At 37.0% G+C, this 13,783-nt stretch overlaps 1 protein-coding gene across 2 annotated transcripts in view; it reads left to right on the top strand.

Annotated features, from left to right (window-relative positions):
* Window positions 1-13,783, top strand: part of KIF13B (kinesin family member 13B) — a 213,144-nt gene that overhangs the window by 61,907 nt on the left and 137,454 nt on the right. For both annotated transcript variants that reach the window (XM_059176995.1, XM_059177001.1), the window contains exons 3-6: window positions 4,530-4,542; window positions 9,814-9,874; window positions 11,452-11,544; window positions 12,713-12,893. In XM_059176995.1, coding sequence (XP_059032978.1) covers window positions 4,530-4,542; window positions 9,814-9,874; window positions 11,452-11,544; window positions 12,713-12,893 — 348 coding nt within the window. The remainder of the gene's footprint in view (window positions 1-4,529; window positions 4,543-9,813; window positions 9,875-11,451; window positions 11,545-12,712; window positions 12,894-13,783) is intronic.

Raw genomic sequence — 13,783 nt, 5'->3', positions numbered from 1 at the left:
GCGAGTACTCCAAATGCCGATGAAACACTAAACAGGCCTTTTAGTGATATTTGTACTTATTAAAGCTGGCGAGATAAGCAAAGATTGACTCTTTGGTGAGTCTAGTCAGTGTTGAAAATTTTAGTCATATCCAGCTTTATTCCTTGTGCAGAAAGCACATCAGGGGATGGGTGACCAAGAAAAAATTAACGATCATCACACAGATTGTTGTTTGGTTGCTGGTACTGCCAGCTAAGTCTGAAAAAAGCAACAATATCATTACGTAGTACGGCTGTATCAGAATAAGCTCTTTGTGATGTATACATCCGTTATGGAGTGAGTTGGAGAGAGTTGGAGAGAGATCCTGTTAAAACAGAGATTCCAAATATTTCTAATTGTGAAGGTTTCAGAAACTTAAATCATCAAAATTAAAAGAGGTGTTGATATTTGTATATTATGTTCAATTTTGGTAGTTGGACAGCATAATTGATCTGTAACTTGTAATTCTGCTGATACTGCTCTATGTTTTATACGTACAGGATGTTGTGTGGTTTATTTTGGATCCAAATTGATTTTATTTTTATTATGGTCAAATGTGTGAGCCTCCTCAAATCTGAAGATGACATCATGTCTTCCTTGAGTCTTCCTGCATCCAGCTACGTTATTTCTATTTCTTTGAGCTATTCTTTCAGTGGTAGTGTATATTATTATCAAAAGTATCAGTAAACATTTCCAAAGATCACAATTTATATAAAATAGTCATTAAATTTGTTCTTCATATTGTGATATTTAAAAAATTACTAGTGTAATTGGACTTAATTTTATGATGTAATGTATTATTTAAATGAGAAGTGAGCTATACCGATAAACCAGGTCAGTAAAAAGAAGGAGATGAGTAGCTTTTCCATAAATAACTGTTCCACTCAAATAACTGTTCCACTCAAACATTTGTTTCCCAAGTTTACCTCTTCCTAAAAAGCACATCTGTCCATGTAGATCAACCTGGGCTGTTAACATCTCCAGTAACTAGACAGTCACCATTTGGGAAACAGTAATTGTTGAAAGCAAGATTCATCAATGATGCTCAAATTCTTGGGTGAAAGTATGATGAGAGATGATATTTATATAGTCCCAAAGTCTCCCCCAATAAGAAAAATGTACAAAGAGAAAACTAGTGCTGTTATATGGAGAAACCTAGTAGATGCAGCCATAAGCAAATGATCATAGAGTTACCATCCTCAGTTAGGAGACGTGGATGGCCATCATCGTGTACTTCCTGGTGTGAGGCACTGAAAAGGACACATTACCTGTAGCGTTGTGCCAGCCAAAACGCATAACCCAAATTTAGTAATGAAGAAGAATTAGAGAAACCCACATTGAAGGACATTCTACAGAATAATTGGCCAGTACTTGTCAAGTGTTAGGGTCATGAGAGACAGACTGTCCCAGATGGGAGGAAACAGACAGCCGCAAGCAAGGTGTGATCCCCGGTCCAGAAAAGGGACATCAGTGGGGTACAGTTGGCAAAACATTTGTTTAAGGTTCGCTCTAGATTGTTTAATAAGGTTTGTGTTGATAGTTAATCCCTGGTTTTGATCATAATGACTGTGGTTATATAAGACATCCACATTTGGGGAAGCTGGGTGAAGGATACACAGGAATTCTTTGTACTATTTTTTGGAATGTTTTGTGAGTCTGAAGGTTTTAAAATGAAGTTAAGCAACAACAACAACAAAAAGTAATTCAACTCAGCTGATAGAAACTAAGACTTTCATGTTTTTACTTTGTCATGGCTCTTTTTGATTGGTCAGAACTGGTTTCCTTTGCTTCTTGAATCTCTGCTGTAAGCTGGATAGCTTAAGTTTCTAAACAAGGGATTTGGGGAGAAGTTAGCCATTACCATATTGGCTTGCAACTATACCTTGAAAGGTTTTGTTTCATTAATTAATTTACTTATTTATTTTTGTGTGGAGCTGTAATTACATCTTTGGGTTTCCAGTGGCTCTCTAGGTTATTTGAGCTTGACTGATGTAGTCACCAAAATCCCTAGCTGGAAACTTAGCTCTGTAATTAATCTACTGGTTTGTTTCTGTTTTTATTATTAGGTTCTGAATTCAGGTTAATCTCATGGATTTTTCTGTGATGTGTCCTGTATTATTGAATTTTGTATTTGTTGATTGTCTCTTAGGAAGAGCTGATTTTTGCATAGAATATTTTATTTAAACTTGAAATATCATACTAACTATCTTATTTTTCCCTCAGAAAAGACAGTCTGGAGTTTAAGTAAACTTACACTGGCATAAGCACTAAGTGGTAACCTTTTATTGGTAATAATTAGAATGAAGGAAATTAATACATTGAGAAAGGTTTCTGTTAGCAAGAACAGTTGTTAATGTATGACTCATAGATTAAGTCTAGAAGAAACTTGACGAGGCTGTTTCCATCAGTGTGAAAGAGGGGAAGAATGTGGACTTTGGGAATCAGAAGACCTAGTTTGACATCTCCTTACTGCTTATTATTGTGTCTTGGATAGGTTCATTTAACTTTTCTGAGCCTTAAGTTTCTCATCTCTAAAACTGAAAAAGACAAATAACCATATGATTTTACTCATATGTGGAATCTTAAAAAACCAAATTAAATGAATAAATAAACAAAAAGCAGAATCAGAGCTATAAATATAGAGAACAAATTGATGGTTGCCAGCGGGAAAGGGGGCGGGCGTGAATGGACAAAATGGGTGAAGGGGTGTAGGAGATACAGGCTTCTTGTTACGAAATGAGTAAGTCATGGGGATGAAAGGGGCAGCACAGTGGTATAGTCAGTGATACTGTAACAGCATTGTGTGGTGACAAATGGTAGCCACACTTGGGGTGAGCATAGCATAGTGTAGAAACTTGTACAGTCACTAGTTGACCACTTGAAATTAACGTAATAGCATTGAATATAGTCAGCAATAACAGCAACAACAAAGCCCTGAGAAACAAAAAAGGAAAGAACAAAGATGATAGCATACATCAGTGACCTCTACCATTATCTCACAGGTCTTTTTGTCAGGAAGTTTTTCTGTATCTCGTATTCTAGAGAAAGTACTTTCTTTTATATGTCAGCCACATCAGCTGTCACCCAAGAATCTGTTGGACAAGTGTCACTCTTTGGTAGACTTTCCTTGGTGTTTTCATGTTCTTACCTGAAATTATTTGATGCAAATTAGTATTAAGTTTTTTTTAGAAGAAAATTTTTTATGAGACAGAGGGACAAAAGTTGTATTGACAATTAGAAGGAAATACTTCTGTGTCAGTTTCCTTTCAGGTTTTAGATTTGAGTTGACATTTGGTCCTTGGAGAGAGAACAATTATTCCTGAAGCTCCAGTTATTGTTTTTGTCTCTGGTTTCTAAAGTTCTTTCCTTTATTCCTAAGTTTTTTGATTTTGACATTGTACCATGGTTATGAAAGTGAACATCATTGTATTAAGGAATTAGACAATGAAGTGTTTCACATAAAGAGGCATGTCTGCAGCTTACTCTCAGATGATTAGGAAGGAACTAATATATATATTATATGTGTGTGTGTATTATCTATCTGTGTATAGAGGAGGGGAGGTGGAGGGGGGAATGATATAATAGCTATGGTAATGTTAACACTTGGTGAATTTGGGTGAAGGGAGTTCTTTGTGCCTTTCTTGCAACTTTTCTCTGAGTTTAAAACTATCTCCAGAGTATACTGGGTTTAGTTATGTCTCTGTACTCTGAGGAGTTATGAGTCACAGTTTTGGGGTGGGGAAGTTATCTTACCTGGGTAAGATAGATCAATAGGGAATAAGTGAGTAAGTCAGTAAGTAATAATTCACTGGCAAAAAATTAGTTGTTCCTTTAATAAAACCGTTTTTTCTTAGCCAAAGCAGAATTTTTTTTTAAAAGATTATTTATTTATTTATTTTTTTTACAGAGATCACAAGTAGGCAGAGAGGCAGGCAAAGGGGGAGGAGGAAGCAGGCTCCCCACTGAGCAGAGAACCCGATGTGGGGCTCTATCCCAGGACCCTGAAATCCTGACCTGAGCCAAAGGCAGAGGCTTTAACGCACTGAGCCACCCAGGTGACCCCAGAATTTGTTTTTTTATAGAGGGGCCTATATAGTGAGCTGCTACAGTATCAAAGCAGAGAAAACTACCTGGAAGCAAAGTCAGATGATAAAAAGTAAAGACTCTTTAAATTATATATTTACAAGACCGATACAAGGATAAGCAGAATGTGTAAGGCAGAAATGTTAGGACTTTAAAAATTATCCAGGGCTCAGATAATGTTTTTTCTTCTTGAGAGATACAAGTTAGTATTTTATAATTAAGGACTCTACCCTACTAATTCATAGGTATTCATTTTTCCTTTATTTTAAATTGCTATTTGATTTCAAAGTTAATATTTTGTATTGCTAAAAATTTACATGGTATTTATTATCATTTTACCCATCAAAATTGTCTTCTAACCAAAAGAAAATTTTTTTGAACTCTCTCCTTCTTTCATGTCCACAATGACATCTCTTTTGGAAATGCAGAAGCCAGCCAAAGGTAAGAGATTTGCTTTATTATGCAAAAAATGCTTGTAAAGATCTTACGTGCATATTTTTGAAGGGTTGTTAATTTTCTTCTCAGAAAAGAAATCTCTCTTGTCACTTTTATAAAAGTAATGCAAGCTGTCAGCCTTTTCATAAACCCGAAATCATTTATTGGCATGGGAGGGCCTGAAGGTTTATGGAAAAGCTGTATTTGTACTTTGACCAATTCTGGCCAGTTTCCTGGCAACTACAACACAGATTCCTTTTGTGCTCCACTGTTCATGGATTGGCTTGAAACTGGTCGTTCCAGACTGTGGTCAGTACCGTGCTAGGCAGACTGATCTATGTTGTTCCCCAGACAGCTGGGGACACATTCTCAGGCCAACAGAAAGCTGCCCTGGCCCACAGTTTCTTCAGGCAGATGTGCTTTCATTTTAGATTTGAGCCCAGATTCTAAAGAAACTTCAGTGGAGTGCGTCAGTTCTTGTATATTTTAAGGAGTTTATAGGTTTGTGAAAGTGGACACAAGGACTATATTTTTGAATTGACCATTTGCTGCCATTACTTGGAACTCGTCAGGAAATTCAGATTTTTATCTACATTCTTGGGATTTTGTTTTTGAGTCTGCAGTTGAATTGTAATTCCATTTTCTATTGTTGCTAAAATATGTATAGACACGGTTCTTGGGAACTTGAGTAATGTTTTTTAATAGTTTAATATGGCACTGGATTTCTTTATATATATAAAAATCCTATTTATTTTTTATCTTTTATCTTTTTTCTGAAAAGGTTTTGGATTATTTCTATTTTCTGATTTCTCATCTTTTTTCTGAAAAGGTTTTGGATTATTTCTGTTTTCTGATTTTTTTTGATGGAGCTGGAGACTGGAGATTGCTGTAAAGATGTGAGGAAATGTTACACAACATTTTAAAACTGTTCATGTTTTATTTAATTCAGTTGTGTCTTAATGTTGAGAGGAATTGTTGACTTGACATAAAAAGTATGGAAGGATCAACACCACATTACTAACATAGTGGTTATATCTAGGGAGAGGTATGCTTGGTGAATGGGGAGATTTTTATTTTTTACATTTATGTTTTTGTGTTATTTGACTTTGTGCACTGTGTGTTCCTTTACTGTTGTTGAAAAAGTTTTTTTTTTTTAATTTTAAAGGAATAATATTTAGAAAGCAAAGGGTTTGTCTGCTTTAGGAAATTCTTGGATGATGATTCCTATAACAATTTAAAGATTCCTGTAATTGCAAAACTGCTAGAACTTAAAGAAGACTATTCAGTATTGTGAGTAAGTAAGAACTAAGTGTTCATTAGTTCCTAACTTTGTACCAGGCTGCAGTGCTTTCATATAATTTGGGGAATGGAGCCAAGCCAGCCTAGTGATAAACAGCCCCCTGGTGGAAAGGCTGGTTTGCAACCCCAGCTTCCCTACCTGCCAGCCATCAGGTTCTTCATTCTTTGTACCTCAGCGGCCCATGAACAGGGTGTAGCACCTGTATCGACTCTTGTAATGGTTACTTTAATGGTAGCTTCTCTACTGGAACTGAGATTCAGAAATGCAGTTGTTAAGGAAATCCCTAAATTAAAAAAAGAAAGAAAGAAAGAAAACCCGTAATAATCGAGAGAGGAGTGCCATATAGAGCCTGCTCTTTGATAAGTACACACATATGGTGATGGCATCTTTGAAGTGAGAGTTAAGCTTACAAAAAAAGAAGCAGGGTAGTTTCTATGTAACCTTATTAAGAACAGAATTAAATAAAATTATAAGAGACAAGAGTTGAAAGAACAGAAGAAACCTAATTTTGGACTTCATACTTTATTTCTTCTCACCATGCTGTAATGATTCTCACTACAGCTGACGAGTATAGCTTGAAAAGCAGCCCCTACCTGAAATTGTGATACACGCTCCTTTGGGACCACCTGCCATCTTCCTTTTCCTTTTCTTCCTCTCCCTGTTGGGAGTGTTGCTAACACAGTGAGCCACAACTCTTGACAAATAACATGTTTAGCTTTGGAAGCTTGTGGAGCATTAGTAATGTCCAATGCAGTGCTTCAGCATAGCTTCTGGATAGCTTCTGGGCCCCAGGGCTCTTGCCTCTTCCTGGGTCTTGTCAGCCACTAGGCTTCACCTGGCCTTTTGGGCCTAGCTTTCCCATTACTGCCTCCTTCCAGGGAACAAACGCCTCCCCTGCCTGTTGTTTTGCACAAAGATATGAGTGTTCTGATCATTTCCTGCTTTAAAGGTCCCTTTAACCAGTTGTCCTGGTGGTTGCCCCCAGAGTCCTCTAGTAGCTCATTTAGTTGTTCTCCTGGTGCTGTTTCAGAACTGGTCTTGCCTTTGGATGCATCTTCTTCTGTAGGGTTTTGGCCTGTGATCTCCATGTGGCCCTCACTCCACCCTGTCCTATCCCTCATCGGTCTCACTGCAACTATTTTTCGGGGAGTCTCAGTTTCTCCATAGGTAAAGCAAGCAGTCTAGCTTTCAAAAACTTAATTGTCCTTTCCCCTCTTCTTCCTCCTTTTGGCCCTTTCCCTTCATCTCTCCCTGCATCATTTTGAGCTAATTTCAGGTAGCAGCGGGATGTAGGCATGCACACTTAATATACCACCTTAATCTAATCTCCTTTCTTTAAAAAATTAACTTTTAGACCTTTGGTCCAGGTAGCCTTGTAGATAGCAGGGAGTCTGCTTGTCCCCAGCCCTCTTTCTCTGCCCCTGGCCCCCACTTCTGCAAACTCTCCCTCTCTCAAATTTGGGGAAAAAAAAAAAAAGACTTTACCTTTTTTTTTGAAGATTTTATTTATTTATTTGACAGTTCAGACAGATGCAATCTCCTGCCAACTCCAAATTCAACAGAGACAGAGAAAATATATTTTTTAAAGATTTTATTTATTTATTTGATAGAGAAAGATCACAAGTAGGCAGAGAGAGAGAGAGAGAAGCAGGCTCCCTGCTGAGCAAAGAGCCTGATGTGGGGCTCAATCCCCGACCATGAGATCATGACCTGAGCCGAAGGCATCAGCCTAACCCACAGAGCCACCCAGGTGCCCCAGAGAAAATATTTTTAAAATACTAAAATCATGTCATCATATTAAAAAACAGCATAATGTAACTTCAGGGACTAGCAGCAGGCTGGGGCTGAAGCCAAGTATTTACTGGGTCTTGGGATCAGAGGGAGGTTCTTGGAGGTGATAGAAGTTCTTCTCTTGTAGATTAGAGGGGCCTGATGTATGGGTGAGGACTGGAGAACTCACCATGTGAAAACTGATTTGAGTGAGGTTCCAACATGAATGAAGGCTTAAGGAAAGGGTTCTGGCCACCAACACTGAACTGTCTGTGTAAATCAGAGGGCTTGGAGACGTTGGACTTTGGGAGGACCAAAATCTGGGCTTTGGCAACTAGGAGTGGCAGTGTAAAGGTGGCCAGAGGGAGAGGAAAAAAACAAGCAACCACGTAAACCACAAAACACAAACTCGCAATTCAGATGCGCTTGCAAACTAACGTATAAGGGCCCAAGAGGAAAACTGTCAACAGGAAGAGAGGCAACAGACTCCAAAAATTGGAGAGTTTGAACTACAAGCTTAAATGATTTTAAAAACAATTACACTTGGGGTGCTTGGGTGTCTCAGTCAGTTAAGCGTCTGCTTTGCCTCAGGTCATGTTCTCAGGGTCCTGGGATCGAGCACTGCCTTGGGCTCTCTAGATAGCAGGGAGTCTGCTTGTCCCCAGCCCTCTTCCTCTGCCCCTGGCCCCCACTTCTGCAAACTCTCTCTCTCTCAAATTTGGAAAAAAAAAAAAAAAAAAGACTTTACCTTTTTTTTTTTTTGAAGATTTTATTTATTTATTTGACAGACAGAGATCATAAGTAGGCAGAGAGGCAGGCAGAGAGAGAGGGGGAAGCAGGCTCCCTGTGGGGCTCAATCCCAGGACCCTGAGATCATGACCTGAGCTAAAAGCAGAGACTTAACCCACTGAGCCACCCAGGTGTCCCTAAAAAAAAAAAACTACACTTAAAATCCTTTGAGACTTGATTGTAAATATGAAATCCAAAAAAAGAAAATTCAATGAAAAAAACTTAAAAGAGTGCCCCCCCCCCAAATAACCACAACCAACCATGCATATTTTGGAAAGTAGTAAATGTAAAAGATCCAAACAGATATCATCTGTGATGTCCCACTAGATGGTATTAACCACTAACCATTTTCCCATGTGTATTCTTTTTTTTTTTAAAGATTTTATTTATTTATTTGACAGAGAGAGATCACAGTACACAGAGAGGCAGGCAGAAAGAGAGAGAGGGAAGCAGGCTCCCTGCTGAGCAGAGAGCCCGACGCGGAACTCGATCCCAGGACCCTGAGATCATGACCCGAGCCGAAGGCAGCGGCTTAACCCACTGAGCCACCCAGGTGCCCTCCCATGTGTATTCTTAACTACTTTTTATCTGTACAGATTTTGGTACAAACATGGGATCATGGTCCAGACTTTCATAACTTTTCCATTAATATGGAACATTTTCTTACCAGTGTTCCACAGTCTTGAAATTATGCAATATTGCATGTGGGTGTGTTGTGATTTTTTGAATCTGCTATTTTATAACTACTTTTACCATGCCATAGTAATCATCTTTACATTTTATTCTTTTAAAAAATCTTCATTTTGGGGTGCCTGGGTGGCTCAGTGGGTTATCGGCTCAGGTCATGATCCCAGGGTCCTAGGATCAAGCCTCGCATCAGGCTCTCTGCTCAGCGGGAAGCCTGCTTCCTCCTCTCTCTCTGCCTGCCTCTCTGCCTACTTGTGATCTCTCTCTCTGTCAAATAAATAAATAAAATCTTTAAAAAAAATAAAATAAAATAAAAAATCTTCATTTTCTCTGAGAAAAGTAAAAATGCAGAGAATCCATAGAAACAAAGAAGACAAAGATCACTAATCTTATCATGCAGAAATAAACTTTCTATGTGTAACTATGTGTGTGTTTGCATGTATATGTGTATACGATAGCCATCATATTATAAATACTGTTTTGTAACCTCTCCTTTTTTCACCTAACATCGTGAAGAGTTTTCCACGTGAAATAAAGGTGTTGTCATTTTAGGATGTTTAGTTGTTCATTGTAAAACTGTACCATAAATAATTCAACTAACCTCCATTGTTAAGACAGTAAGGTACTTTTATTTCACTACTGCGAACAGTGTTATCAGTGTTATAGCACTGTTTATTATAAGTATGGTGAGGTTTTGTTCTTAGTATATACCATATTTTATTTTTCAACAGGTGTTTGCATATGATCACTGTTTCTGGTCTATGGATGAATCAGTCAGAGAAAAATATGCAGGTAAGTACAGCATCCTATTAACTACTATAGAAAAGGTGTTTTGATTTTTTTTCCCCACAAAGTATTAACAGCATTATTTTGTGTAGCGATAAGACCTGTATTGAGAATTTCCTCCTGCCTCTGCTGTTTTTACATTTTTGGGGAAATTGGAGATTGACTGTGTGCTGTTCTTGTTATAAGACAGTAAAGGTAAATTAATAGGGTACACAGGTTATTGAACACATTCCTAGACCTTACATGGGACATGGAGCACACACTAGCCACTTTGACTCCCTTAGATGTCTGTGATGTGGTCTACAGAGGCAGCTTGGTATAGGAAAGTTGAGCAAGGGGAAAAGGAAACCTACAGTTTAGTCTAGGCTCTGCTCCTGCCTGCTTGGAATTCTGTTATTCTCTTACCCTCCTCAGCAACACTGTCTCAAGCTTCTTTACACCACAAATTTAGGACTACAGGGACAGCCTTTTAATTGGCTTTATTCCTAACTGCGTGTGACACCTGTTTCTAAGCAATACCTTTTAAATATTGAGGGTCATATTGTATTGGCTTTTGTCATGAGACAGAGTAGTACTGCAGCTGGTTCAGAAAGTTAAGGTTAATTTACTCTAGCTGGCCCGATGGATTGCTTACGGATTCCTTCTGTATCGGAAGTAAGATGATGATATACTCATCTGGGAAATTAACTAGGAAGTGGGGCATAATGGAATGTTATTTATAGCATTCAAAGTATAACAAACATAACATCCAGTTCTTTCGTGTTTTATTCAAGACTCAAAGAGAGGTTGAATGACTTCTGTTATTAACATATTTAATTCAGCCTGTGGAGGAGAATTTCAACCTATTATTTTTGTTCATGATTAAAAGCCAGAAGACATTTTCGAGGTATTCTTCCCTCCTCTGGCTGGTGTGTACTGTAGGCTCTATAATTAAAAATTACCATTGAGGAAAAGGAGAGCAAATTGATATGTATGGTTGTTTTGAATTCTAGTACCCACTGAATAAAACATTAGCTGGTGGTATATAGTTGAATTCAGGTGCATGGAGGTCCCTAGTATGAATTTTGGGTATTTATAGTCATTGTTTATAAAATTAGCAGTTCATTAGCTTTTTGCTTTGCAGAGAATTTTTGTCCAGTATTTATTAATTCAAGTTCATATTATCAGGAACTTTTTACTCATTTCCTATCATGTGCTAACTAGAAATACTTGAAAGCCATAAGCTTTTGCAAGTATTCATCGAGTCTAAAAATCTTGTTTGGAGATAGTTTGAAAAAGTGCATCTTTAATTGTTTATAGTTTTCCAAAAAATTTTACATATGTAGTTTTGGCTTAAAATACCCTTTCTTTCTTAATTAATTAATTAATTAAATTTGTATTCATTTATTTATTTAATTTATTTTAAAATTTTATTTTTTTTATTATGTTCCATTAGCCAGCATATAGTACATCATTATTTTTTGATGTAGCGTTAAATGATTCATTAGCTGCATGTAACACCTAGTGCTCATCACCACAAGTGCCCTCCTTATATACATCAGAAAAATACCCTTTCTCATTCTTTTTCTCTCTGTCTCTTTTAGGTCAAGATGATGTTTTCAAGTGCCTTGGGGAGAATATCCTTCAGAATGCTTTTGATGGTTACAATGCATGTATCTTTGCCTATGGACAGACTGGTAATGTTAAATAATAATATATTTTTTATTAAATATATATAATATTAAATATAAATATTTAAGCTTTAAAGATTATAACAGAGAAAGTAACAAAGGGAATACATATTGTTAGCATCTTATCAGTTACAGTTGATAAGGAGCATTTGACTTTTCTACCTCTGCGGTTCTCAGGGAAGAAAATCTATTTAAAGTGAAGGAGTCACTTTTATAAGGGTATATACCTATAGCTTCGCCAATTGAAAACTATTGTATAGCTTCTCCAGTTGAAAACTATTCTTTATGGAAGAATGCTTCTGATATTTTTTAAGAGGCAGTATGTGATGTGGTTAAAAGCACATGGATTCTGAGCCAGGGTAGGCCATCTCCAGCCCAGCTCCTGTGAAACTTACATGTCAGTTTCCTTACCTATAAAACGTTGGTGAATATAGGCCTTCCCTATAGGGTTGTCACAATGAGTTAACATCAAAAACTCATAGAAAAGGCCTAGTCCTTGAGAAGTGGTGTTTTGGTTTTAGTTATTAGGCATTGATAAAGCGTCAAGTGATAAAAGCAGCAATTTGTAAATTAAAAATATCTTTATAAAAGCATTGCTGCTAAAGAAGGAAAAAGAGTTCTTAAGTTGGAGTATCATGATTTAATGTTTTCCTTTCTATTTTCCTGTGTGTTCTGACTTTTCTTTAATGAATACATATTGTTGGTACAACGAGAAAATAATTTTATAGTAGAAAAAGAAGATTACTCTTTGGTTTCTACCCTGTAGCCAGAGGGTAGTAAGTGACTTTGCTCTGGGGCCTATAGGGATACTGTGTATTTTTTGTGCTATGATTAGTGGTTGGGAACAGTCACAATAGTATTCATCATATGGATCTTCCCAGTTAATTTTAGAAAGCTGCTCAGACCTCACTGTTTTTTTGGTTGTTTTAGGTACCTTTTTTTTTTAAAGTGTGAAATGGTTTAAGAATGTTTTTATTCCCTTCCTAAAAGATATTTACTTTAGATTTTACATGTGTAATAGGAAAGCTTCTGTATTTAGTAGTCTCATCATTTTATTTGGGTATATTTTTTAATTTTCTTTTGGGCATTTTGCTAAGTGCTTATGAGCAATGGAAAGAGGGTTATGTATTTAAACTTCTCAGACACAGTAATAACTATGATTTCCACTTTTTAGGATCTGGAAAATCTTATACCATGATGGGCACAGCTGACCAACCTGGATTAATTCCAAGACTTTGTAGTGGACTCTTTGAACGAACTCAGAAAGAGGAAAATGAAGAGCAGAGTTTTAAAGTAGAAGTGTCCTATATGGAAATTTATAATGAAAAAGTTAGAGACCTTCTTGATCCCAAAGGGTAAAGGACTTTGGAAACTCTAATGTTACAGCATTGTGGACCAATACATTTAGAATTTGACTCAAGTGAAATTTTTTATATTGAACTCTGATAGAGAGCTATTTATCTAGTGATTGTCTTTGTGCTTTTATCTGTTTATCTAGTTATTGTCCTTGTGACTTTGTTTTTAGTCACATTGAGCGGCTTCCTGAAGCCAGTTCTGGCTTTTGCATTTAAGGCTGAGTTGGGGCAGGGAAGCATTGTCCAATGCACCTATATCTGGCTCATACTGCCTTTTTAAGATATATCCAAAACCACAAACAAAAAATATGCAAGGAAAATCAAGTTACTTAATATCAGACTGGTATCCTTAATCAAGTAGGGTTTTTTTTTTTTTCTTTCTTTTTTAAAAACAAGACCAAGAAATTTCAGGCAGAATTTAACTGTTTTTTCTTTGTAGGCTATGAAGTTAGGGAGAAGCATAATCAGAGATTTAAAACCTGAACTTTAGGATAGTTAATTTTAAAAATTCCCAGAGAAAAAGAGTGTCCCCTTTGATGGCATAGACTTTGAAAGCGAAGTGGTTCAGAAGTATTAGAAAGCCTAAGAAAATGCTGTTCTCACTCTTCCGTCATAACTGAACCTAATAAGGAAGGACATAGCTGAGGAAATCTGTCCATTGCACAGAGTTTCTGAGTCAGATTTTAAGGAAGTGCAACCATAATGAGAAAGAAACCCATAATAACCACAGCCTGTGGCTTAATAGATGAAGAATAGTGTCTGTAAGGTCAGAGGTCAAGTGAGCTGAGGTTGTTACAGAGAATGCGGAGTTACCAGGGGACATTTAGTTATGTTTGGATGAAGAAGTTGATCAAAGAAAGGTGCTCTTAGAAGCAGTGCATTATAGTAAT

The sequence above is a fragment of the Mustela lutreola genome, chromosome 1 (assembly GCF_030435805.1).
Source record: "Mustela lutreola isolate mMusLut2 chromosome 1, mMusLut2.pri, whole genome shotgun sequence".
NCBI classification, from domain to species: Eukaryota; Metazoa; Chordata; class Mammalia; order Carnivora; family Mustelidae; genus Mustela; species Mustela lutreola.
This window is presented reverse-complemented; position numbering and strand designations above follow the sequence as displayed.